This window comes from Plecotus auritus, assembly GCF_963455305.1.
Source record: "Plecotus auritus genome assembly, chromosome: 9".
In the NCBI taxonomy this organism is placed as follows: Eukaryota; Metazoa; Chordata; class Mammalia; order Chiroptera; family Vespertilionidae; genus Plecotus; species Plecotus auritus.
In genome coordinates this window covers 64,202,050-64,229,556 of record NC_137783.1, presented here as the reverse complement: position 1 = coordinate 64,229,556, position 27,507 = coordinate 64,202,050, and the positions used below count along the sequence as shown (strand labels likewise).

At 41.2% G+C, this 27,507-nt stretch overlaps 1 protein-coding gene across 12 annotated transcripts in view; it reads left to right on the top strand.

Annotated features, from left to right (window-relative positions):
* CCSER2 (coiled-coil serine rich protein 2) overlaps nucleotides 1–27,507 on the top strand; it is a 232,450-nt gene that overhangs the window by 175,521 nt on the left and 29,422 nt on the right. For 9 of the 12 annotated variants that reach the window (XM_080687687.1, XM_080687684.1, XM_080687679.1 and 6 more), the window contains 3 exons: nucleotides 10,301–10,384; nucleotides 24,056–24,142; nucleotides 27,305–27,394. In XM_080687687.1, coding sequence (XP_080543813.1) covers nucleotides 10,301–10,384; nucleotides 24,056–24,142; nucleotides 27,305–27,394 — 261 coding nt within the window. The remainder of the gene's footprint in view (nucleotides 1–10,300; nucleotides 10,385–24,055; nucleotides 24,143–27,304; nucleotides 27,395–27,507) is intronic. The other 3 variants (XM_080687682.1, XM_080687681.1, XM_080687686.1) reach the window with 1 other exon arrangement.

Sequence of the window (27,507 nt, the reverse complement as noted above, 5' to 3'; positions counted from 1 at the left end):
TAGTTTTCTGATCCAGTCATCTGCTGATGGGCACCTAGGCTGTTTCCAAATCTTAGCTATTGTAAATTGTGCTGCTATGAACATAGGGGTGCATATATCCTTTCTGATCGGTGTTTCTGGTTTCTTAGGATATATTCCTAGGAGTGGGATTACTGGGTCAAATGGGATTTCCATTTTCAGTTTTTTGAGGAAACTCCATACTGTTCTCCACAGTGGCTGCACCAGTCTGCATTCCCACCAGCAGTGCACGAGGGTTCCTTTTTCCCCGCATCCTCGCCAACACTTGTCGTTTGTTGATTTGTTGATGATAGCCATTCTGACAGGTGTGAGATGGTATCGCATTGTTGTTTTGATTTGCATCTCTCGGATAATTAGTGACTTTGAGCATGTTTTCATGTGTCTCTTGGCCTTCCTTCTGTCTTCTTCGTAAAGATTCTATTTAGGTCCGTTGCCCATTTTTTTATTGGGTCCTTTATCTTCCTTTTATTAAGTTGTATAAGCTGCCTGTAGATGTTGGAAATTAAACCTTTATCAGTGATACCATTTGCAAATATGTTCTCCCATACAGTGGGGTTTCTTGTTGTTTTGTTGATGGTTTCTTTTGCTGTGCAAAAGCTTTTTATTTTGATATAGTCCCATTTGTTTATTTTCTGTTTGGCTTCCATTGCCCTAGGGGCAGTATCACTGAAAAAGTTCTTTTGGCATATGTCTGAGATTTTGCTGCCTGTGGATTCCTCTAGTATTTTTATGGTTTCCCGTCTTATATTTAAGTCCTGTATCCATTTTGAGTTTATTTTTGTGTATGGTGTAAGTTGGTGATCTAGTTTCATTTTTTTGCATGTATCTGTCCAATTTTCCCAACACCATTTATTGAAGAGACTGTCTTGACTCCATTGTATGCTCATGCCTCCTTTGTCAAATATTAATTGCGCATATTGGTTTGGGTCGATATCTGGATTCTCTATTCTATTCCATTGATCTATATGTCTGTTCTTGTGCCAGTACCAGGCTGTTTTGAGGACAGTGGCTTTGTAATACAGCTTGAAATCTGGTATTGAGATCCCTCCTACTTTATTCTTCTTTCTCAGTATTGCTGTGGCTATTTGGGGTCTTTTTTTATTCCAGATGAATTTTTGGAGAGTTCTTTCTAGGTCTGTGAAATATGCTGTTGGTATTTTAATGGGGAGTGCATTGAATCTATAGATTGCTTTGGGTAGTATGGACATTTTGATGATGTTGATTCTACCAATCCATGAACATGGTATGTTCTTCCATCTGTTTACATCTTCCTCTATCTCTTTATTCAGTGTCCTGCAGTTTTCCGCATATAGGTCTTTTACCTCCTTTGTTAGGTTTATTCCTAAGTATCTTAATTTTTTTGGTGCAATGGTAAATGGAATTGCTTTTTTAGTCTCTCTTTCTGTAAGTTCACTGTTGGTGTATAGAAATGCCATAGATTTCTTGGCGTTAATTTTGTATCCTGCTACATTTCCGAATTCATTTATTAAGTCTCTTAGTTTTTTGATGGAGTCTTTCGGGTTTTTTTATGTACAATATCATGTCATCTGCAAATAAGGACAGCTTTACTTCTTCTTTTCCAATTTGGATGCCTTTTATTTCTTCTTCTTGTCTAATTGCAATGGCTAATACTTCCAGTACTATGTCAAAAAGGAGTGGTGAGAGTGGGCATCCCTGTTTTGTTCCTGTTCTTAGGGGAAATGGTTTTAGTTTTTGCCCATTGAGTATGATGTTAGCTGTGGGTTTATCATATATAGCTTTTATTATGTTGAGGTATGATCCCTCTGTTCCCACCTTGTTGAGAGTTTTTATCAAGAAAGGGTGTTGGATTTTGTCAAATGCTTTTTCTGCATCAATTGATATGACCATGTGATTTTTATCTTTCAATTTGTTTATGTGATGTATCACATTTATTGATTTTCGGATATTGTACCATCCTTGCATTCCTGGAATAAACCCTACTTGGTCATAGTGTGTGATCTTTCTGATGTACTGCTGGATCCGATTTGCTAGAATTTTGTTGAGGATTTTGGCATCTACATTCATGAGGGATATTGGCCTGTAATTCTCCTTCATTGTGTTGTCTTTATCTGGTTTTGGTATTAGGGTGATGCTGGCTTCATAGAAAGAGCTTGGAAGTGTTCCTTCCTCTTGAATTTTTTGGAATAGTCTGAGGAGGATAGGTTTTAGTTCTTCCTTGAATGTTTGGTAAAACTCTCCTGTGAAGCCGTCTGGCCCCGGGCTTTTGTTTGCCGGAAGCTCTTTGATGACTGCTTCAATTTCTTCCATAGTTACTGGCATATTGAGCTGTTTAGATTCTTCTTGATTGAGTTTTGGAAAGTTATATTTTTCTAGGAATCTGTCCATTTCCTCCAGGTTGTCCAGTTTGTTGGAATAGAGTTGTTCGTAGTATTTTTTAACAATCCTTTGTATTTCGGCGGGATCTGTTGTTATTTCACCTCTTTCATTTCTGATTTTGTTTATTTGGGTTCTCTCTCTTTGCTTCTTGGTGAGCCTGGCTAGAGGTTCATCAATCTTGTTTATCCTTTTAAAGAACCAGCTCTTGGTTTTGTTGATCTTTTGTATTGTTTCTTTGGTCTCTATGTCGTTTATCTCTGCTCTGATCTTTATTATTTCCTTCCTTCTGCTTACACTGGGCTTTTCTTGTTGCTCTTTTTCTAACTCTTTAAGTTGTTGGGTTAGGTAATTTATTACCCCTGTTTCTTGTTTTTTGCAGTAGGCTTGTAGAGCTATGAACTTCCCTCTCAAGACTGCTTTCGCTGTGTCCCATAGATTTTGGATTGTAGTGTTTTCATTGTCATTTGTTGCCATGATGTTTTTTATTTCTTCTTTGATCTCTCTGGTAACCCAGTCATGGTTTAATAGCATGCTGTTTAGCCTCCATGTGTTTGATTTCTTTGGGTTGTTTTTATTGTAGTTGATTTCCAGTTTTATGCCACTGTGGTCTGAGAAGATGCTTGATATGATTTCTATCTTCTTGAATTTGAAGAGACTTTGCCTATTCCCAACATATGGTCTGTCTTTGAGAATGACCCATGTGCACTTGAGAAGAATGTATATTCTGTGGCTTTGGGGTGAAATGTTCTGAAGATGTCAATTAATTCCATCTGGTCTAGTGAGTCATTTAGGATTGATGTTTCTTTGCTGATTTTTTGTTTAGAGGATTTGTTCAATGGTGATAGTGGGGTATTAAAGTCTCCTACTATGATTGTATTGCTGTCAATCTCTCCCTTGATATCCTCCAGGAGTTTTTTTATGTATTTGGGTGCTCCTGTATTGGGTGCATATATGTTTACCAGAGTTATTTCTTCTTGTTGGATTGCTCCCTTTAGTATTATGAAGTGGCCTTCCTTATCTCTTGTTATGTCCTTCAGTTTGAGATCTAATTTGTCAGATATAAGTATTGCTACCACAGCTTTTTTTTCAGTTCCATTTGCCTGGAAAACCTTTTTCCATCCCTTCACCCTCAGTCTGTGTGCGTCTTTTTTTCTGAGGTGGGTTTCTTGTAGACAACAGATATATGGGTCATGTTTTCTTATCCAATCCATTACTCTATGTCTTTTGATTGGGGCATTTAATCCATTTACATTTAAAGTTATTATTGATAGGTACTTATTTGTTGCCATTCCTATTCTTTACACCTGTGTTCCTTCTTCGCTTCCTATTTCTTTTTTTTTTTTTTTTTTTTACAGCAGACCCTTCAGCATTTCTTGCATTGCTGGTTTGGTGGTAATAAATTCCCTTAGTCCTTTTTTGTCTGTGAAGCTCCTGATTTCACCTTCAATTTTGATTGACAGCCTTGCTGGGTACAATATTCTTGGATTCAGACCCTTCCTTTGCATGACTTTGTATATTTCATTCCATTCCCTTCTGGCCTGATGAGTTTCTGTTGAGAAATCAGTTGCTAGTCTGATGGGGGTTCCTTTCTATGTAACTTTCTGTCTCTCTCTTGACGCTTTTAAGATTCTTACTTTGTCGTTGGTGTTTGCCAATTTAATTATAATGTGCCTTGGCGTCGGTCTTTTGGGGTTCATTTTGCTTGGGACTCTGTGAGCTTCTTGGATTTGTGTGGGTTTTTCTTCTCTATATCAAGGAAATTTTCTGTCATTATTTCTTCAAAGAGGTTTTCTATTCCTTGCTCAGCTGCCTTTCCTTCTGGAACCCCTATTATGCGGATGTTGTTTTGTTTCGTGTTGTCCCAAAGTTCCCTTAGGCTCTCCTCCTGCCTTCTAATTTTTTTTTTCTAGAAGTTGCTCTACTTGGGTATTTTTTCCCATCTTGTCTTCTAGCTCACTGATGCGGTCCTCTGCTTCTTCTAGTCTACTCTTGATGCTTTCTATTGAGTTCTTTACAGCAGCGATGTCATTTTTCATTTCTTCTTGGTTCTTCTTCATTTCCTCTTGGTTCTTGCTCATATTGTCGAATTTGTCTCCCATTCTTTTCAGCCACCTTATGACCATTTCTCTGAATTTTTTCTGGAAGGTTGCTTGCCTCCATTTCGTTTACTTCCTTTTCTGGTGATGCCTGCTTTTCTTTCATATGTGGGCTGTGTCTTTGTCTCCCCATGGTCTCTCTTCTCTGGGTGTCTGGTTATGTAGTTCTCTCTCTCCTGCGTTGATTTAAAGGCACAAAATACAGCACTACCAGGTACAACACACAAGGCACTGAACAGAAATGTATTCACGATATTAATAACCTCCAATAAAGGTGACCACCAGAGAAAGGCAAATTAGGGGATAGGAGAGAAAGAAGAAGAGGAAAAAGAAAGAAAGAAGAAGAAGAAAAAAGGAGTGTCAAAATGAAATTGGGAAAAGGGAAAAAAAGAAGAAAAAAAAAAGTAAGAGAGACAAGAAAGAGACTAAGAGAGAAAGGGAAACAGACTATATATATTGGGGATAAAACTCCTATAGAACAATCACTTATTCCAGCAAATGCCAGCAACAAGTACCTGGGGATTAATACAAACTACAACACCAACTAATATTGAGTGAGGCAAGGGAAAACAGAAGCACTAAACAAACAAAAAAATAAGCAAAAGAAGAATAAGCAAAACAATCTCACAAAAAAGCATGAAAATTCGATATAATCTACATTCAAGCGAACAACAACAAAAGGACAGAGAGAAAAACAATTTTTTGGATAGTTAAGACAGCGAAGAGAGAGGTGTGTATGGACTTGGAGCAGGGGATTGGGGATTAGATATATAAGTAGGGTGAAATTTTAACAGGGGGTAAACAGAAAGAATAGGGAAAATCTAAAGCAGGAAAGGGGTAAGATAAACAGGACACCGAAAAGGGAAAAGTGAGGAAGAGAGTGATGGCATAAAGGTAGTGTTGAGATAGAGTAAAATGATGCTAAAGGAAAGATAAAAATAGAATGTAGAACATTAATCCCAAAACAAAATGAAGAGAAAATAAAATGACACTTAAAAAAAAAAAAGATAAAATAGCAGTAGTAATAATACGGATTGAAAATAAAAATGTAAAAATTAAAAAGGTAAAATCAAGTGAGGAAAAAAGAAAAAAATTAGTTTCTTAAGTAAAAGATGCAAAAAATGAAAATAAAAAAATAAAAAATAAAAATAAAATGTGGAGTAGTGAAGGTCATTCACTTCCTCTGTTGTTCTGTTTGGCACGCCTGTTTCTCAGTCCGGACAGTATTGCAGTTCTCTGCGTTCCACTGCTCTTCAGTGATGTAAGCCAGTCCTGATTTTAAGCAGGCGGTGTGTCTTAATTCGTATTCCTTTATTTTTGATTACACAAGAGTCAAATTGTGATTCAGCCCCTGGGTGGCAGTGTTTCTGGATTGACTTCCGGGTTTATCTATGGCCTCTCTAGGGAGTGTTAGAGCCTTCTTTCCCTGTGGCACTCACTACCGGTTTGTGGGAGTGGGCTGCCTCAGAGCTGGCTCTCCGATGGTCTCTCCCCGCTCCAATCCCCAGGTTCCAGAAAAACAACTTTCCCCTGCAGTCTCCCAGGGTGTCCCCAACTGGGTGATCCTATGTATTGGGCTTAGTAATGAGAAGCAAGGATTTGAAGAGGAAAAAGCCCAAGTGTGCGCACTCCATGGCTGCGCGTAAGTCTAGCACACTCCTGAAATTCTTAGGGTGTCCCTGCACTTCAGATCAAAATGGGTTGCTTTTTAGAGAGCCCTTCTGTTAGCAGCTCTGAGGACCCCCTTCCACATTCACAGATCACGCCAGCTCCAACAGCCACGGATTTTTCTAGGCACAGACTTCCCTGGTCCTCCAGCTCCCGCAAAACACGCGTTCCTCTCTCGCGCTGGGACCAGAGACCTCACCTTATCCTAGGCGAAATCTGACCTTTCCGTGGTGGAGTGTAGAGCTCCTCTGAACCCGTGTGTTTGCGCCAATTGGGGAGCGTTGTTCTGGGGCTCGCAGCTGTTCTGTGGGTGCCGCAGTTGTGGATTCTCAGGCTTCCGATAAGCTCCACTTTCCGGTTCCAGATGGCGGAGACTCCGCGTCCAAGCCCGCAGCTCCGGGAGGGGACCCAGCCGCAGTGGGGGCTGCCAGGTCAGGGGAACCCCGTCTAGCAGTCTCCCACCTTCTTCTGGAGTTCAGCTGTCCCCCAACTTGCCAACAAACACTCCTAGTGGGACCCTCAGCTGTTCTTTCTTTCTGCTCCGGGACAAGGCTCGGAACACGTCTGTCTATTCCGCCGCCATTTTTTTTTCTCCCTCAATAATGATATTTCTGCTTCCATATCCTGATTTCTGTCTTCTGTGTCCCTGCAAGGGTCTGATTTGTGCTTTCTGTCTTTTGCTCTTTGTCAGTTTTGCTAGAGGCTTTGCAGTTGTCAAAGAACCTGTTTTTGGTTTATTGATTTCTATTTGTTGATTTTCATTTTAATTAACTTCTGCTCTTTATTATTTTCTGCTTATACTGGGCTTATTTTGCTCCAGTTTTGAGTTAACACCTTTCTTTTAATATAAACAATCTCATACAATAATTTTCTCTCTGTGCACTGCTTTAGTTGCATTCCACAAATTTTGGTATGTAGTGTCTTCATTTTCCTTAAATTCCAAGTACTTTTTACCCCCAGACTTCTTCTTTTGACTCAGGCATGATTTAGAAGTTTCTGTTTACTCTCCAAGTGTTTGAATAGTATCCTTCTGTTACTGATTTCTAGGTAAATTCCTTTATGTTCAGAGAGCACACTTTGTCTATGTTCTATTCTCTTAAATTGAGCTTCTCAAATGTGAAGATTCATGTCTTTCACCAAATTTGAGGTTTGTTTAACCATTATTTTTTCAAATATATTTTTCTTAGTAGGCTCTATTTTGGGGGGGGGTTGTTTGTGGGGTTCTTTTGCTTGTTTGTTTGTTTTGCCAATCTTTTTATCTTTTCGTTGTTCAGGTTGGATGATTTCTGTTGATCTGCCTTTAAGTTCACTCCGTCATCGCTAATGGTGGTACTTAATCCATCTCATGTATTTTAAGTTTTTGGTTATTAAATCTTTTCAGTTCTAAATTTTCCATTTGTTTTCACTTTGTGTTATTTCTTTGCTGAGACCTTCTCTTTCAATTCCCTTCAAGAGTTCACCCTACTTTTGGAGAATTTTTATAATAGTTCTATTAAAATCTCTTTCAATTAATCCCAACATCTATGTTATTTTGGCATTGATGTCTGTTGACTGTCTTTTCCTTGTTTGTAGGTTGAGTAATTTTGGTTCTTCATCTTGTTTAAATGCTCTGGAGAATATTGATTTTTATTTTTTTATAGCAGGCAAACAGTTTGCTTGGGTTGAGGCTACAAGTTCCACCTAGCCACTTTGGGATTGTGGTTTTAACATCAGTTCTGTTTTCAAAGCCTCTGCCATACTCTTCAGCTATGTTCTGAGTGTACACCTTGCAGAGGCTAGTTTGGCTCCTGCGCAGTGGTCTTAGTTTATTGCTCAGTCTTTGATCTGATGTTTAGAATCAGATCTCAGAAGTGCTGCTCAGGGGAGAACCTAGAAACTCAGGTACAACTTTCTGGAGTCGCTTTCCTGAGCTCCTGGTACTTCGCAACCTCCCTGGTGGTATCTGAGTCCCTGGACTCCGGATTTTCCTTCCCCCTGAAAGCTGATGTTCATATATCCTGGTCTACTGCATAGTTCCCACAGCTACACACATGCTCAAGGCAAAATGGTGTGTGCTTGTGTGTCTCTCATTCTTGAGGTTCCTGCTTTGCATGGGCAGAAAGATACTATCAATGTTTGAAATTAAGTCAAATTTTAAAGTCCCTCTTTTCTCAAATATATACTTGTATATAGGCCTGGCCCTGGTTTTATATGTCAAGGCATTTACAGCAGAGCTGAACTTTTTACTGACATGAGTCTTGTAAAATTTTTCTTTTTAAAAAAACACACAGAAAAACATTTTTTTAAGGTGTTGTTCTGAGAATATTTGTTATTCATTAGGCCATTGCCTCCCCTTTCAAGTCAAATTCTGGATGTTCCTATGATACCACCAATAAATGTCATTTATGCTGGGAATTTGGCAAATGCTTATTTTTTCACTATCAATCAGTATTACCAATTGAACTTTTCTATATACACATTCCTTGGCCCATCCCTTTAGCTTCTGATTTAGTAGATGTACAGCACAATAAATAAAGAGGAAAATGACCTACATGCTTATGTATCCTGTTTGGCACTCTTGTTTCAATGCCAGACGTTTCCATGGTCTGGGGGATTTCCTTTAGGACAGATATGTCTGAGAAAGATTGTGATCATATTGCTCCTTGAAGACTGTCAAATCCCTGGGTTTCCCAAGGCAGCTAGGTACCATCTGAACAAACACGGCGCCAACCCACAGTTTTCCTGCCTCGGTGAGGGGCTCAGCTTCTCCCCGTGTCCCAGGTGTGTTCTTCACTGGCTCATCGTTCTTGAGGTTGTCTGTGAATTATTGAACATGCATTTCTTAGCTGGTTGTTCCAAACCATTTTGGCAAGGGACTTAAATATTATCCTGTCATTTTCTTTATTGTGTTTAAGGACAAAAAATTAAATTTTTTCAAATTTTAAAAATTGAGGTATAGCATACGTCCAGTACTGCTTCACTTGTACCAATCTTAGGTCTACAGCTGGGGCTCTGCATAGCACGTGACCATGCCCCCGCCCCTGCATGTGGTTCCCATCACACTGGTGGTTCCGCAGTGCTCCTTCCCAGCCAGTGACCTCTTCCCCCTGAGTCAATCTCTGTTTTCTGATTTCTAACACCATTAGTTAGTTGTGCCTGTTCTAAGACTTTATAGAAGATGCAAAATATATACTCATGTATCTAGTATTTTTAATCAAATGGTTTTTATGGTCAGTCCTTGCTGAGTTACTTAATATTACTGTTTCTGTCTCGTTTATACCCCCAAACACCACAGCTAAACCAAAGCAGATTTAATTTGACTTTTAGTTTACGTTTTTCATAGGTGAGAGAATTTTAAAATTCTTTAGAAAATTTGTCATATTTCTTTTCCCATTCTAAAAGTTTCAGTGGTATTTTGCTTCGCCTACTCATCTTATATAATAAAAGTGTAATATGCAAATCGACCGAACAGCGGAATGACCAGTTGGCGGGGGGTGGGACTAGCAAGCAGGTGGCGCCAGGCCAGCCAAGGCGCGTGCCAGCGGGCAGAGGGAGGGAACAGTGGTGGAGGGGCGATGCAGGAGGCGGGGGTGGAGCCGCCGCTTGCCAGCCAGCGCCATCCCCAGATCAGCCTGCCTGGGCACCTCCCTCAGAGGGAGGCCAGACTGTGAGAAAGTGGCAGGCCAGGCTGAGGGACTCACCCCAGCCCCTCCCCAGGTGCACAAATTTTCATGCACTGGGCCTCTAGTATAATATGTTATTTATTTCCACAAATTTTTCTTGCCCTAGCTCTTTTTTTTTTCCACTTCAACATTTTTTTGTTCCTTTTACTACTCACCCGAGGATATGTTTTAATTGATTTTAGAGAGAGGAAATGGGGGAGAGAGAGAGAGAGAGAGAAACATCAATTGGCTGCCTCCCATATGCTCCCTGACCGGGGATCTAACCCACAACCTAGGTATGTGCCCTGATGTATGGGATGACACTCCAAACAATGGAGCCACCTGGCTAGGCATGCTCTTCCACATTTCCTTCTAAAAGTGTGTAGAGATGAAAGGGAGATTTCTACAACTTGTTTTCTATTTGTTCTTTGCCATGCTAGAATTTAGTCTGGGGTGAATTAAGGTAACTGAATGCCCGCAGTTATGTATTAATCTCTATTTTCCTTTTCCTTCTGACAGCATGATGGGAGTGGATCATTGCATGATATCCAGCTATCATTGCCATCTAGTCCAGAACCAGAAGATGGCAATCAAATATACAAGGTATGACTAGGTAGTCATGCTGATTTTTTCAAAATTCTTTTTATTACTAAAATTAGATGCCCAGTGCACAAAATTCGTGCACGGGGGCAGGGGCTGTCCCTCAGTCCAGCCTGCACCCTCTCCAATCTGGGACCCCTCGAGGAATGTCCAATTGCCTGTTTAGGCCCGGGATCGGGCCTAAATGGGCAGTCGGACATCCCTCTCACAATCCAGGACTGCTGGCTCCCAGCTGCTCCCCTGCCTGCCTGCCTGATTGCCCCTAACCACTCCCCTGCCAGCCTGATCACCCCCTAACCACTCCCCTGCCAGCCTGATCAACACCTAACTGCTCCCCTGCTGGCCCAATTTTTCCTAACTGCCCTCCCCTGCCGGCCTGGTCGCCCCTAACTGTCCTCCCCTGCAGGCCTGGTCCCCCCCAACTGCCCTCCCCTGCAGGCCTGGTCGCCCCCAATGCCCTCCCTTGCAGGCCTGGTTCCCCACAACTGCCCTCCCCTGCAGGCCCGGTCACTCCTAACTGCCCTCCACTGCAGGCCTGATCACCCACAACTGCCCTCCCCTGCCGGCCATCTTGTGGTGGCCATCTTGTGTCCACATGGGGGTGGCCATCTTGTGTGTTGGAGTGATGGTCAGTTTGCATATTACCTCTTTATTAGATAGGATTGGATTTTAGAACTTTGTTCTGGGTTCCGCTGGATGTTTCCCTGGTTTCGGCTTGGCTCACTCATGCCTCTGCTAGCTGATTGCTGCCCGGGGCCCGCAGCTCCTCTCCCTGTAGTCTTTCACCCAACAGGCCATCCCTGCCTTGTTCACTTGGTTGAAATATTAGGGATCCTCATGGCAAGAGAAAGTGTCAGGCTTTTTAAAGCCCAAGTTTTAAACTTGAACAACTTTGCCTTTCCCACCTTGTGTTTATCATAGGAAGTCATTAGTCCAGTTCAGATTTAAGGGAGTTGAGAAATACACTGGAGAGGGAAGAGTTTGTATCCATTGTTTTAAATCTATATTATACAACTTTAAGAAAAAATCTGTGTGGCTGGTTAGTTCCTAACTTTTTTTTATATATATATAATATATTTTTATTGATTTCAGAGAGGAAGGGAGAGCCTGCAACCCAGGCATGTGCCCTTGATGGAATCGAACCTGGGACCCTTCAGTCTGCAGGCTGACTCTCTGTCCACTGAGCCAAACCGGCTAGGGCTAGTCCCTAACTTTTTTAATGTTCAATAATAGTGTCATTGTTTGTGGTTTCTGTCCTCTCCCTCCTCCCCTTATGTACATTGAACTTGGCCATCATTCCCATGGTGAGAGACCATGTCTCTGCGGTCTCCTTGCTTTATACTTCACAGAATTCAAACATGTCAGTCAGCCTTTCTTTTCTCAAGAAACAGCCATAATATGCTGTGCAAATTTTTAACATCATTGTCATATACCTATTATACTATTTGCTACTGGATTTTTGCTCTCAGCTGACCTCTTGAGGACAGTCACTTTATCTTCCTTTTTAAGAAATTTATCTTTATTTTGAAAGTACTACAGATGTCCCCTTAATTTCCCCCACTGACCCCTTCTCCCCTGCTCCCCCTCCCTCACCCACCCCCCAGGCCTCCACTGCACTATTGTCTGTGTCCGTGGGTTATGCATATAAATTCTTTGGTTAATCTCTTCCCACCTCCTCCCCTCCTTCCCTCTGAGATACCTCAGTCTGCTCCATGCCTCCATGTTTCTGGATCTATTTTCTTGTCCTGATCCATTCCTTCTAGGCAGACCATTCCTCGTCTTTCTTCCTTCTTTTTCAATGTAAGATGCAGTAGCTGATAGTCCCTTTCTCCAGACGCTCCTGCACTTGCATCAGCAGATCCCTAGCTGTGTCTCCATGTCATCTAAAATGGTTAGCAGTTTCAAATGATGTAAATATGGTGACTTGTGTCATTACAAATTTAAGGTCTAAAATCTCCACTGCACCTGCCATGTCTCTAACCTGTCCTTTATCTCAGGACATCTCCCTCTCCCATTCCCCTGATAAACTGTTCCAGACAAACTCTCCTCAAGCCCAGTTCTCAGCCACTCTTCTCAACTTCTTCAGTAGCCTTGTGCTCATCAAACAAGATCACCTGCTACCTGCCACCCAACGTACCTGTATCGGGTATCATCTCATTCACTTTGCCCCGCTCCAGGGAAAGCGGCCACAATGCTGTGGAGGACCCCACTCTCCTCGTGTTCTTGTGACTCTTCTGCTGCTGCTAAGGACCCGACTGCGTCTGCCGCTATTGTCTGCTTCAGTGTGCTTTATCTACTTCCTCTTCATCCTCAGTGTATACATTTCTATCTTAAATTCAGAAAATCAGATAAACTTTTCCTTGCCTCTCCTTAAAACCCCTTCCAGTAAACATGGAAATCTGGAAAACTTAAAATAGCTGCTGATTTTAATGCTGTAGACGTTTGGTGTGCCTTTTGTCTTAAAAAGCTTTTATTCCTCGGTTTTTGTGTCACTTCTCTCTGAAATCCCTTTTTTTCTCTCGTTTCCTTTATAGGTGCCTTTTCTTCTTTAGAATGTAGATTGATGTAGTTAGCCCAGTCCCCTTTCAACCTTTAATGTCATGATTTCACATATGACATGATTGGGAACATGAATTCACATATGACATGTAAAATCTTTCTTTAATATTTGATAATCCAGTTGCCCATTGGAAATTTCCACTGTATGTTCCACCCATAGGTGCCTCTAATAGTATATTTAAAACTCACAAATATTACTTCCCCTCCTTTATTCTCCAATTCTTTTGATGGCACAACAATTCACCATGTCACCCAAGCTAGAAATATAGATGGCACTCTTTTTTATGATCTTAATATTTTTATTTATTAAATTGACTGGGGTGACATTGGTCAACATGAACATACAGGTTTCAGGTGTGGGTTCTATGTTACAAGATCTGTATATTGCACTCCATGCCCACCACCCAGAGTCACATCTTCTCCTGTCACCTTATATTAGGACCCCCTTCTCCCCCTCCCCTTCCCTCTGGCAACCACCACACTGCTGTTTGTGTTCACGAGTTTCAGTTTTATATCCCACATATGAGTGAGATAATATAATTTTTAGCTTTCCTGACTGAATTATTTCACTTAACATAATGTTCTCAAGGTGTATCCATGTTGCTGCAAATGATGGTATTTCATCCTTTCTTATGGCTGAGTAGTATTCCATTGTGTATATGTACTGCATCTTCTTTATCCAGTCCTCTATTGTGGGACACTTTGGTTGTTTCCATGTCTTGGCTACCATGAATAATGCTGTAATGAACATAGGGGTGCTTATATCTTTGCGACTACATGAATTCAAAGTTTGACTGCTGGGTTGTATGGTAGTTCTATTCTTAATTTTTTGAGGAATCACCAGACTGCTTTCCATAGTGACTGTACCAGTCTACAGTCCCACCAGCAGTGAATGAGGGTTCCCCTTTTTTGCACAGCCTCTCCAATACATGTCATTGCTTGTCTTATTGATAATAGCCACTCTACAGGTATAAGGTGGTATCTCATTATAGTTTTGATTGGCATTTCCCTAATTGCCGGTGAGGTTGAACATCTCTTCATATATCTATTGGCTGTTCGTATGTCTTCTTGGGAGAGGTGTATTGTCAGGTCCTCTGCCTACCTTTTTTTTTTTTTTTTTTAAAGTTTTATTTATTTATTTTTTTAAATATATTTTATTGATCTTCCACAGAGAGGAAGGGAGAGGAGGGATAGAGAGCTAGAAACATCAATGAGAGAGAAACATCGATCAGCTGCCTCCTGCACACCTCCCACTGGGGATGTGCCCGCAACCAAGGTACATGCCCCTGACCGGAATCGAACCCGGGACCCCTCAGTCCGCAGGCCGACGCTCTATCCGCTGAGCCAAACCGGTTTCGGCTCTGCCTACCTTTTTTAAAAAAATGTATTTTTATTGATTTCAGAGAGGAAGAGAGAGAAACATCAATGATGAGAGAGAATCATTAAGTGGCTGCCTCCTGCATGCCCCTTACTGGGGATCCAGCCCACAACCCAGGCATGTGCCCTTGACTAGAATCGAACCCAGTATTCTTCAGTCCACAGGCCAATGCTTTATCCATTGAACCAAACCGGCTAGGGCCCTCTGCCCACTTTTTGATTGGGTTGGTTGTTTGTTGTTGAGTTTTACGAGTTTTTTATATATTTTGGAAATTAAACCTTTGTCGGAGGTACTGTTTGCAAATATCATCTCTGACCTGGGTGGCTGCCTCTTTGTTTTGTTGTTCCTTTTGCTGTGCAGAAGCTTTTTAGTTTTATATAGTCCCATTCATTTATTTTTGCCTTTATTTCTCTTGCCTTTGGGGTCAAGTTCATAAAATATTCTCTACTGCCAAAGTCCATAAGTTTGGTACCTATATTTTCTTCTATGTAACATCGTTTTGGATCTTATATTTAGGTCTTTGATCCATTTGTACATGGGGACAAACTGCATCCAGTTTCATTCATTTGCATGTGGCTTCCAGTTCTCCCAGCACCATTTATTGAAAAGACTAGCTTTATACCATTTCTGGTTCCTTTGTTAAAAATTATCTGTCCATAGACATGAGGTTTTATAGCTGGGCTCTCTTCTGTTCCATTGATCAGTAAGTATATCTGTTTCTCTGCCTATGCCATGCTGTTTTGATTATTGTAGCTCTGTAGTATAATACCTCCAGTTCCGTTCCTTTTTTCTCGTGATTGCTTTGGCTTTTCTGGTTCTTTAGTGGTTCCATGCAAATCTGATTATTTCTTGTTCTGTTTCTTTAAAAAATGACATTGGAATTTTGATGGGGATTGCATTAAATATGTACATTGCTTTGGGCAATATGGCCATTTTAATTATGTTGATTCTTCCAATCCATGAACATAGGATATTTTTTCCATTTTGCTGTGACTTTTCCAATTTCTTTTAATAATGTTTTGTAATTTTAAGCATATAGGTCAATTGTGTTCTTTGTTAAGTTTATTCCTAGGTATTTTTTTTTTTTTGGTTGCAATTGCAAAAGGAATTGTTTTTTTTATTTCTTTTTTTGAAGTTTTGTTGTTAGTGTACAGGAAGGCAATGGATTTTTGCACATTGATTTTGTATCCTGCACCTTGACTGTATTTGTTTATTGTTTCTAATAGTTTTTCAGTGGAGTCTTTAGGGTTTTCTATATTCAGAATGATGTCATCTGCAAAAAGGGACACTTTGCCTTCTTCTTTCCCAATTTGGAAGCCTTTTATTTCTTTCTCTTGCCTCATTGCTCTGGGTCTTCCAGCATTCTGTTGAATAAGAGTGGTGAGAGTGGGCATCCTTGTCTTGTTCCTGATCTTAGAGGAAAAGCTTTCAGTTTTTCACCATTGAGTATGATATTAGTGGAGAGTTTATCATATATGCTCTTTATTATGTTGAGGTACTTGCCTTCTATTCCTAGTTTATTGATTGTTTTAATCATAAATGGATGTTTTTATTGTCACAAATTATCCCTGTTTGCTCTAAGTTTCTTGGTGATCTTACTTGTAGTGTTGTGACCTTATGTTCTTTATTTCAGGTGGAATATCTCCCTTGAGTATTTCCTGCAGTGGAGGTTTCATGGTGATAAAATCTCTCAAGAATATCTATATTTCTCATTCATATTTAAAGAATAATTTTGCTGGATATATTATTTGTGGCTGTTAATTTCTCTCTTTCAGGCATTTGAATATTTGGTTCCACGCTCTTCTGGCTTGTAGAGTTTCTGCTAAGAAGTCGGATGAGATTCTGATGGGTTTTCCTTTGTAGGTCACTTTCTTCTTTTCCCTGGCTGCTTTGAGAATTTTTTCTTTGTCATTAATTTTTGACAGTTTTGATACCAAGTGCCTTGAAAAGGGCCTCTTTGGATTGAGGTAACTAGGTGTTCTGTTTTCTTCTTGGATTCGAGGGTCTAGTTCTTTCCATAGATTTGGGAAGTTCTAATCCACCATTCGTTTTAATAGACTCTATTCCATGCTCCCTCTCTTCCTCCTCTGGAATATCTACAATTCTTATATTGCCTTTTCCTGATGGAGTCAAATAGGTCTCGTAGAGCGCTTTCATTTTTCTTAATTGTCTCTTCCTTCTGTGTCATATATTGGTTCCTATCTTTGATATCACTAGTTCTTTCCTCTATCTCCTTGGTCCTATTTTCTATACTCAGTAGTTTACTCTTTTGGAGGAGTGGGTGCTGTATAAGAAAGTCTTTATTGTAGAAGCTAGTAGCCATGTAGCCATTGCTTTCAAGAAGCTACTAAAAAAAACACAGTCTTTCAAAACAGTCCCATACAGTAGGTAGCCACACTCTGGCTAGGTAACGGAGATACATCTTTCCTACATAGTAGCAGCCTCCAACATAGGAGCTATTATCTGAGCAGCCGCACACTGCCTCTGGACCCACAGCCTCTCATAGTAGCCGCATGTGAGCTCGATAACTGGCTGGTCAGCACCGTACTTTAATACCACTTAGACAAAAGAGGCTTCTTTCCAAATAGTGGCCTCAATCATTTGGGTTAGAGAAGGGCACGTCTGCGCAGTCTGGATTGCTGCGTCCTTGCACCTGCATATAGCATCTTAGCCATGAACGTTCTGATTAAGATTTCCACGCTCAACGTGGCCTTGGACATCCGGCGTATTCTAAACAAGGCCTCTACACTCCACTTGGCCTTGAGCATCCGGGGTACTCTGACAGTGTTCCCATACTGTACCTCTTACACTGGATGGCCTTCTAGGGGCACTCTGCCTACTTGCCAGCTCCCGAAACACAGAGTTCACAATATTAATACAAACTGTAACATGCTATGACCAGTACTCATATGTGGGGCCCTAATAGCAAAAGTTGTAGGTTCCACCCCTTGGTGGAGTTCACATTTCCTGTCCCCACATGGGATGATGGCCTACTAGCCACTGTTGCTAGTGCCACAAAGATAGCCCAGCTGTCCTTCTAATGGCCAAAGGGCTACTCTGCCCAGTATCTGAATCGAACCACAGTTCATCTGTACTCAAATGGACAGTCACAGCTGTCCGTGTAGTAGGGTTCCCCCTACTTGACTCGTCCTTAGCACATATGGCCTCTGGGAGGATGACATGCCCTCTCAGAATGAACTAGGGAGTAGCTCTTCCACTCGAGCTTTATCCCTTCATAGGGTCTCATATGTCACAGGACCTCACAGGTCTGTAACTCCTGTGACAGAGGGCTGGTGCTCACCGCTTCCCTCTGTTCCAAATGCCCCCCCCCCCAATTACTACTTGATTCAAGTGGGGTTTGTGCCACCCCCAACATGGGCGTGGTCACATGGGCCTGCAAGGAAGCACACAGACTGCCTACTGTCTCTCAATGAGAGAGTATTGGTTCCCAGTTTTCTTCTTTAACTGGGACCAAAATCTGGTGGGTACCCTCCTCTGTTCCCTTGGGTGACTGCCTTCTTGGCAGGTCCCCTCTACTTCTGGGTTTCAACCCCACATCGCCGCTTCCAAGATAGCAGACATGCGGCTGTAACATCAGCGCTCAGTGGGGAACTGGACACTCACCAGTCTCCTGAAGACCAACCATTGTCTGTTCTGCTGCTGTTGCAGTTAGCACATTTGCAAATGGGGAACTCTTACTAGCTCCGTCCCCACTGCTTTCAAGATCCTGGGCCTCTGCTCCGCCCCTGCAGCTGCTGGCTGTGTTGTTCCCGTGGTCCCTGTGGTCCCGGTGGTCCCCCCCATCTCCCTCCTCCCCCCCCCCCCCCGCTCTCACTGCTGCCCTTGGCTCAAAGTGGCTCTGAATGGGGTTGGGGGGGATCATAGCGAGAATAAGTATGCTCATTGCAAAGCAGTCCTGCAGCATCTGACCTCTCCTCTTACTCCCAGCAGTGGTAGCAGCTGGGCATGGTGGCTGCACCATCTGTGGATCTGTCGCTGGATCTCTTGCTGGATCTCTCGCTGGATCGCTGGGTGGCGGCTCAGGGAGTCCAGCTCAGGCATCTGGCCCCTGGAGGCCGGGTCCGCAGCTGCTCCCACTGCAGCTGTGTCACACCGGTAGATGGTGGCCTGCTTTCAAGTCCTCTAGGGGTGTCAGAGTCAACATGATCTCCGATGGGGCACTTACCCAAAATCCTGTCCTGACCCCAAGTGTTGGGGAGCACTCACTGCTCCATATCCTCTCTCCACTGGGTGGATAGGTTCTTCATCCTGTCTGACTGCGCCCATTGTCCATCTGAGCCCCTCTGCCAGGGCTGGACCTATGTGTTATGTGCTAATATATTGCTAATGCTGCACTTTGCAGGGCGATTCTGAGATTAGACTGACAAATAGTGTTGTCGTCTAAAAATATTATTGTGCATGAGCTGAACTTTTCACAAAGGTGAAGGGAGATACATGGTAGGAATAGTTGTTCTTCCTCTTTCCTTGCATTCCACTTGACATTTCTTTAGGAAAATAGTCTACACTGGGATGGCCAGAAGGGATTAACCCTAAAGCCCACTATTTTAGTAAATTGCCCAGTGCCTCTTCCACCTGTCTCTTTCTCATCTCCTCTCTTCTCACAGCACTTAGGTTTCTTTCTTCAGCAGGTTCATAATTGAGGCAGGGTGACCACCTGGTCTCTTGCTCTGGGCTGCCCTGGCCACAGGAGGCGAGCTCGCTGTGGCCCCTGTAGCCCCAGGCTGAGCGGCTGGAGACAGACAGCAGCAGTGCCGCTGCGCAGGATGGGCCTCAGTAGTTCACTCTTAATCTCCTTAATTGCGGGCTTCATTTCTAGGATTTCTGATTGGTTCTTTTTTGAAGTTTTAATCTCTTTGGTAAAGTAGTTATTTTGCTCATTGACTTATTTCTGAATGAACTGAATTGTCTGTCATTATTTTTTCGTATTTCATTGAGTATTTTCAGAACTGCAATCTTGAAATCTGTCAAGATTATATCACATTTCCATGTGTTCTGACCTGCTTTCTGGGAATTTTTTATTTTCTTTCTGGTCATTGTCATTACTGCAGTCCTACATGGTATTTGCTGTCCTTTGCTTTCTCATTTATCTCTGAAGAAGTCTTTATACTATTTTCCTGTAGATGGTGCTAAATCACAAGATTTTTACCTCTGTGTTCTCTTAGATTGGAGCCTCCCTGGCTTCCGTAAGCAATACAGTCGGGATATGGTTCAGTGATTGAGCTTGAAGCTGTGAAACAGGAGGTCATGGTTCAATTCCTGGTCAGGGTACATGTCCCGGTTGTGGGCTCAAATCCCAGTGTGGGGCGTGCAGGAGGCCTCTGATCAATGATTCTCCCCCATCGTTGATGTCTCCCCTCTCCCTCCCCCCCCCCCGCCCCCGCCCTTTCTCCTCCTTCCTCTCTGAAATGAAAAGCAAAAAACAATACAGCCATGCTGCTTGGGGTGGGGTTTGTTTTGCCCTCACTGTAATGATGATCTCTGACCTCCATGCAGTGCTGCCCCAAGCACCCCTCTGGGGCTCAGTCACAGAGGGAAACAGCGGTTCCACTGCAGCAGCTCTTGGTTTACAGATCATAGCTCCTGGACCCGACTCCCAGGGCAGCCGGAGGGGAGTTTTGAGAGTCCAAGTGGCAGCAGGGCTCTCTAGTTGTTTCTGTTTGATACACCACTGCCCTGGCCGACATGCTCTGTCAGGTGTCTGCTGATTCAGACACTGTTCTCTCTCACACAGGCTGCTGGCCCTGCTGGGCTGCCCCCCGCAGCTCTCTGTTCCTCCTGGCCCAAGGAAGTGCCTGCTACTGCCTGCTTTTCCTCCCCTCTCCCAGCCCAGCCACCAGCTCCCAGCTGCAGGGCTTTCCTCCTTCTCATCTCCCCCCTTATTCCCAGATGCCCACCTTTAGTTGTTTCAGTGTATGGTCACTTAGGCATGCGTCTAATGTTGAGCAGGGATTTCTTTGTTGAATTATAGGTGGTTAACTTGTTGAAATGTCAGCGGGAGAGGAAAAGATGCTCTGTTAAAGCCGCCATACCTCTACGTCACTCCTTCAGATGTCACTCTTGACTGCTCCTCTGTGTTCTCCTCTCACATCCAGCGAATCATCAAAATCTTCTAATTTGATTTTACTCCTCTCCCTTCATACCCCTATTATCACTGTTGTGTGTCAGACTTCTACTTGTCTGGACTATTACATCTTGACAATAAGTTTCCTGGCCTAGTTTTGTTGTTGATGTTGTCAAGTGTGTCTTCAAACAGCTGTCAAAGACATCTCAAATGCAAATTTCATGTGTTACTCCCTGGCTTAGGCCATACTTGATACTCATGGCCCTCTGATCTGGCCATTGCCTAGTAATTAACCACATTGCTCCCACCACAGCTTTTGTGCAATGGCACCACTTGTAGTTCTCCAAATGTGCTGTGCTTGTCCTCATCTCTGTATTGTCTACAATACTTAGCCTCTCTCACCCTAAAACCCAAGACCTGTCACACTTCTGTGTCTTAAGAACATTTTACTCATCCTTTAAAGCTCTCCTGGAGCTAGCCCATCCCCTGTTGCATTCTCCTTTGCTGATCTTTATGTGTAAAATCCTTAGAGCAGTGCTTGTCATATGATGAGTGCTGTGACAATGGTGCTTATCAATGTTATTACTAATTGTATTTTGATTTCATTTTGGGGTCCTTTCCTCCATCAGTGGCAGAACTTAGCACTGACTGAGTGATGGCTAACTAGTACTCCATCAAGTTGTATTTTAATTGTTCCCTATAGGACAGGTGTACATTTGTAAACTTTCAGATAATATCTTGTAAGTTTTCTCATACTTAGGACCATTTCTTTGGCATAGATTCCTAGAAGTGGGATAACCAAGTCAAAGACTGCAAGTATTTTTATGACTCTTGGATAGCCATATGTGGTATCTTATAATTGCCATATTTTCCTGCAGTCTTGTTAATCACATTGGGTATTTTTCTCAAATTTAACACCTACAAAATAATATCTTTAATACTTTAATTTACGTTCTTCAACAAGTTAAACAGAACATTTTGCCAATGACATATGCTTGTGAGGACTGGCTCTTGGTCTTTTGGAGCCTAGAAAATGGTTTTATGTGTTTAAATAGGCTTTTAGTGAACTGAGATATAAACCCTTTGTCATGTTTGCTTAGGTTTTCTCCAGCTTTTAACTTTGATGGTAATTGTATAGATGCTTTAAAATTGTATGTAATTAAATATGGTTATCATTGTTAATAGCATCATTTGCCACATAGCTTAAAACATATCTTTCATGATCTGCAATCTGTCTTTTTTTGGTCTTGATTTATGAATTTTTCAAATTCCTGAACTCTTTAATTTCAACTGGACATATGTTTTATATATAATAAAGAGTTTTCCAATTGCAGTATACATTACAGAATTTTATTTTTTTTATTAATATTACTAGAGGACCGGTGCACGAAATTTGTGCACAGGTAGGGTCCCTAGGCCTGGCCGGCAATCAGTGCCTATCGGGGCCTTCCTTCCCCTGGTTGTCAGCTGCCAGCCGGGCCTTCCTTCATTCTGCACTGCCCCCTGGTGGTCACCGCACATCATAGCGAGCAGTCGAACTCCCGGCCAGTCGAATCCCTGAGGGACAATTTGCATATTAGCCTTTTATTATATAGGATTTTTTTAGATAGGGCCCTAGCCAGTTTGGCTCAGTGGATAGAGAGTAGGCCTGCAGACCAAAGGGTCCCAGTTTGATTCCGGTCACTTACCGTGGTTACAGGCTCCTCCCAGGCCCCAGCCCTGGTCAGGATTCATGCAGGAGGCAACCAATCGATGTGTTTCTCTCACATCAATATTTCACTCTGTCTTTCCCTCTCTCTTCCACTCTCCCTAAAAATTATTGGAAAAATATCCTTGGGTGAGGATTAACAACAAACAAACGAAAAAGAAATGTGATAGGGAATAAACACCTGACTTTTCTCTCCTCCCTCTGCCAGATCAAAGAGATTCCAGTTTGCTCAGTTGACAAAAGCCAGAGACCAAGGAAGCTCTTGATTAATCTCCTCACACCCCTTCCCAAATTGTTATTTTCCTATCTTACCCAGGTCCATAGAAAATGCCATCTATTCACTTTTTCAAACCAAAAATGTAAAATCATTCTTACTTTTTTCTTTTTCCTCAGACATTGCAACCAATCCATTAATAAGTCTTATGTGTTCTACCTCAAAAAGCTATCGCTCAGATATTCTTTCCTCTCCATATATCACATTTCTTGTGTAGATTTCAGAAATAGCTTCATACAGATTGTTCTGCTTGCTTTCTTAGCCTTTTCTACTCTCTACATAAGATGCCAAAGACCTCAGAGTGACCTTTAAAAAATGCAAGTCAAATAATGCCTCTGCTTGGAGACTACCCAAACGTTCCCTTGCATGTGACTCAAACCCAAACGTTTCGTTATGGTAAAAACTTTCTATGTGGCTTGCTTCCTACTTACATAACAGCATTTTAAAAAATCATTTCTTCCTCATTGTAATGCTTACTTGCTATGTTAAAGTCTTTGTAAAATATCTGTTTCTGATCTCTTGTTAAAGAAATTGCAAGTCTTTTTGTTCCTAACAGATCTGAAGGAGATGGCATGCCTTTGCTCAGTAACAATACATCCTAATTATTTGCTTACATGTTTTTCTTTCTGGAAACATGATAGTATTATTCATATACATATACATATACATATACATATACATATACATATTATAGTATCCTTGCTTGCTCTGCTTCTTCAGTATGTATTTTTGGGTAATTGAATAGTAGTAAACAAAATAGGCTAGCTATAGGGTAATGATACTTTATATTTAAAAATATAACAGGATTCTGGCTTAACTTGATAATAGATTTCCATTTAATACTATTAAGAATTTCTTATAGATTAAGTTGACTCAAGCAGTTTTCAGAAAAGTGGCTTCTCAAAAAATAATCGTTTTTAAAAGATTTTTTATTATTTTTAGAGCAAAGATAAGGGAAAGAAGAGAGAAAGAGAAACATCCATGTGAGAGTGAAACATTAATCGGCTGCCTCCTGCACAACACCTACCTGGGACCGAGCCTGCATACCGGGCATGTGCCTTGATCAGTAATCAAACTGGCAACCTTTTGGTGCACAGGGTTACGCCCAGCCAACAGCCACACTGGCCAGGTCTCTGCTGATTTTGGAACCAGCCATGAAATAACTCTTCCTTTAACTATACTGTTCCCTCTGCTTCTTGTGCCCTTCATTTTCAGTGACAGGCACATCTTATACATCCCTTGAAATTTAGCTGGAGTTACTATTTTGTATGTAACTTGTACTATATAGCCTGTGTCCCAGTTTTTTAATCTGTAAAATGGGGTAATAGTACCTGTCTCAGGGTTGTAGTCAGGATAAAATGCGTTGATACCTAAAAGTACTTAGTTCTTGGCCCCTGTTGAGTACTCAATGAATGTTAGCTGTTGCTGCTATTGTTCATTTTTTATACATCAAATTCCATTAGAATATGAATTCATAGAACACTAAAATGTGTTTTTTGTTGTTGTTTTTTGTGTTCTTTTAATAAGCTAATAGCTGGAATATTTAAGAAGAATTTTTACGTTGAATAAATGAATCATTCATTGCTCAGTCTTCATCTTTGACTTAATGTTTCTCATTAGAATATTTTAAATGTCATTAAATACTTCATGTTAAATTTTTTGTAATGTTTCAGAATGAAGATTTATTAATTGAAATAAAACAACTTAAAGAGGAAATAAAGAAAAAAGATGAAAAAATCCAACTATTAGAACACCAGCTTGTAAGTATTATAGTATAGTATGTGAAGTGAAGACTTTTTAAACTGGGCAATATAAAACTACAGCCAGAATTTAAACTTGATTTATTTTTGGCTTTCAAAGTTGCACTATTATGCACTCTAAAAGTATGTGGTTCAACTTACAGTCTAAATAGGAAACATTCAAGGTGGAAAGAAAATCTTTGTCCATTCATTTTCAGTGGCCTTATATTTTGGGGTTTTTAAATTCACCAGTTTACACTCATTTTATTGATAAAGGGTAAATGTCTTTTCTTAATGTGTTTTTAAAGAAGTGAGTACTGGTGAGCTGAGAACAAGGGGTTTTCTCTCTGTGATAGCAGAAGGAAACTGAGTATCAGACTCGATACCTGCACGGCTGTCTGTTAGAGACGGTGAAGAGTGTTCTGAGGAAATGGTTCTCCTCCATGGATGATGCTGAGTAGAATCTTTATAATTGTATAGTGGTTACAGATTCAAATATAGTTCCACATGAAAATACATATACTGTCTTGAAGTTAAATATAATTTAGTTTCTAATAATATGAAAAGCCAGGATAATAAGAACATAATGGCATAAAAATACCAACAAGCCAAGGAAAATCTTCGTTGGAAATTAAAAGCATATTACTAAAAACTAGGTTTTCCTAATTATGGAAAACTCAAATACTTGCCAGTTTTTACTCTTCATCTGATAGCACACAGACACAGAGAGGAACTTATTTCCAGAATCGCACTAGAGAAGAGAGAATAAGTCATATGCTTGGCTTAAGATGAATGCTTTATATTATCTTTCCTTCTTTACACACCTCTTATATATGTGAAAAGTCCTATTGGAGTGAATACCTAGAGACTCTTAAGTTGACTCTTGAATTGAACAACATGGGATTGAACTGTATGGATCCACTTATACATAGTTTGTTTTTTCAGTAATTTCATACAGTATTGTAAGTGTATTTTCTTTATGATTTTCTTAATAACGTTTGCTTTTCTGGAGCTTTATTATAAGAATACAGTATATATCCACTCATCTGATATCAACCAAAGACTTGTATGCTTATATGCATAACCCATGGATACAGACAATAGGGTGGTGAAGGCCTGGCGGGGGGGGTGGCAGTGGGCTAGAAGAGGTCAATGGGGAAAAAGGGGACATGTGTAATACTTACAATAATAAAGATTTTTTTTAAAAAAAGAATACAGTATATAATACATGTAACATAAAATATGTGTTAATCAACTATTTATGTTATTATGGCTCTGGTCAACAGAAGGCTATAAGTAAACCTTTGGGGGAATCAAAAGTTATATGCAGATTTTCAACTGCACAGGAGGTTGACACACCTAAATCCCACATTGTTCAGTAGTCAATTATATATTGAACTAGAGGCCCGGTGCACAAAATTCGTGCACCGGGGGGGGGTGTGTATATATCCCTCAGCTCAGCCTGCACCCTCTCCAATCATGGATCCCTCTCACAATCCAGGACTGCTGGCTCCCAACCACTTGCCTGCCTGCCTGCCTGCCTGATTGCCCCTAACCGCTTCTGCCTGCCAGCCTGATCACCCCCTAACCACTCCCCTGCCAGCCTGATCGACGCCTAACTGCTCCCCTGCCAGCCTGATTGCCCCTAATTGCACTCCACTGCTGGCCTGGTCACCTCTAACTGCCCCCACTTGCCAGCCTGGTCGCCCCTAATTGCCCTCCCCTGCTGGCCTGGTCACGCCCAACTTCCCTCTCCTGCAGGCCTGTTCGCCCCTAACTCCCCTCCCCTGCTGACCTGGTCACCCCCAACTGCCCTCCTCTTCAGGCCTGGTCCCCCCCCCACTGCCCTCTCCTTCAGGCCTGGTCCCTCCCAACTGCCCTCCCCTGCACGCCTGGTCTCCCCCAACTGCCCTCCCCTGTAGGCCTGGTTGTCCCTAACTGCTCTCCCTTGCCAGCCTGGTCACCCCTAACTGCCCTCCCCTGCAGGCCTGGTCACCCCTAACTACCCTCTGCTGCAGGCCTGGTCCCCCCAACTGCCCTCTCCTGCAGGCCATCTTGTGGCCGTCATCTTGTGTCCACATGGAGGCATCCATCTTTGACCACATGGGGACGGCCATCTTGTGTGTTGGAGTGATGGTCAATTTGCATATTACCCTTTTATTACATAGGATTTTGTTTCAATGACCATCTCATTTCTTAGGAATTGGAAATATGTCTGTACTACAAGAAATGGAAAATGTCACTACTTACAGATATCTTTTTGTTTCAATTAGATTTTATTTTATAAATGGAAATTGGAATGATCCAATTGCAATTAAGATAAATTTTGAATATTGGTAATTATTTTTAAAGTAGAAACTTAAAATTTTAGCTTGATGCAATAGTCAAGAATTTGTTATATAGGTATCCCTACAAGAAAGTATATTTACCTCTATTGGAGTTATTTAACAAATAATAAGGTTATATTCCAACTTCCCACTGAAGAAAAATTCTCATCAGTCTTTATTTTTAAAAAAATTTGGTATTTATTTGAAAGACCAAACTTTACACAATAGACACATTACTTTGTGTGTGTAAATGACTCAATGAATATGCTTGAGGAGAATCATATGTAGAGAATGCATTTATGAACTGAGATGCCCGGATAGGTCTTGTCAAAGGGCAGAGACCCTTCAGTTTCCCAGTCCAATGAAGTCAGCACATCCTTACAGGAGCTTGAAAGCACTGGGCATGTGAAAAGACAAGCTTACTTGTGGGCTGGCATATTTAATATCCAGTAGAATCCAATTAAAAATGAATTTAAGAAATTGTGCTGCAGTTATTGTAGTAGCATCATAATTTAGGGAAATACTTAAAATCTTACAATTGTATTCTTTAGATACTATATATTGTTATATATATTCTATATCTATATATACATAGTACTATATGTATCTATATGTGTAAAGTCATAGGTAGTGTTGATTATGCATAATAAAAGAGATTTCCAAAGGTAATTTTAACTATTCAAAATTGTAAGTTAACTCTAGAACCCAATCTCTGAATAAGACAGGAGACTATCTAATAGATCTTGATGTTTGCCCTTTTATTTTTACCCCCTAAGAGAGATCCTGATTACTTTGTTTGTCCATGTATAGGTATATGAAAAATTATACCAGTATAAAAATTTGTGTTTTTGTCCAGGCAACACGGTGTAGCTGCCACCAAAAATCTAAAGAGGAAAAATGCACATACGCTGATAAATATACCCAAACCTCCTGGAGAAGAATTCCTGTGAGTAATTAACCCCTCTTCTTGTCATTTACTATTTTGATGTTTTGTTCCACCTTTTTTACTCTAATCTCTAAACATTTTGAATCGCCATGGCTGTTAATTTTTTTTAAGTT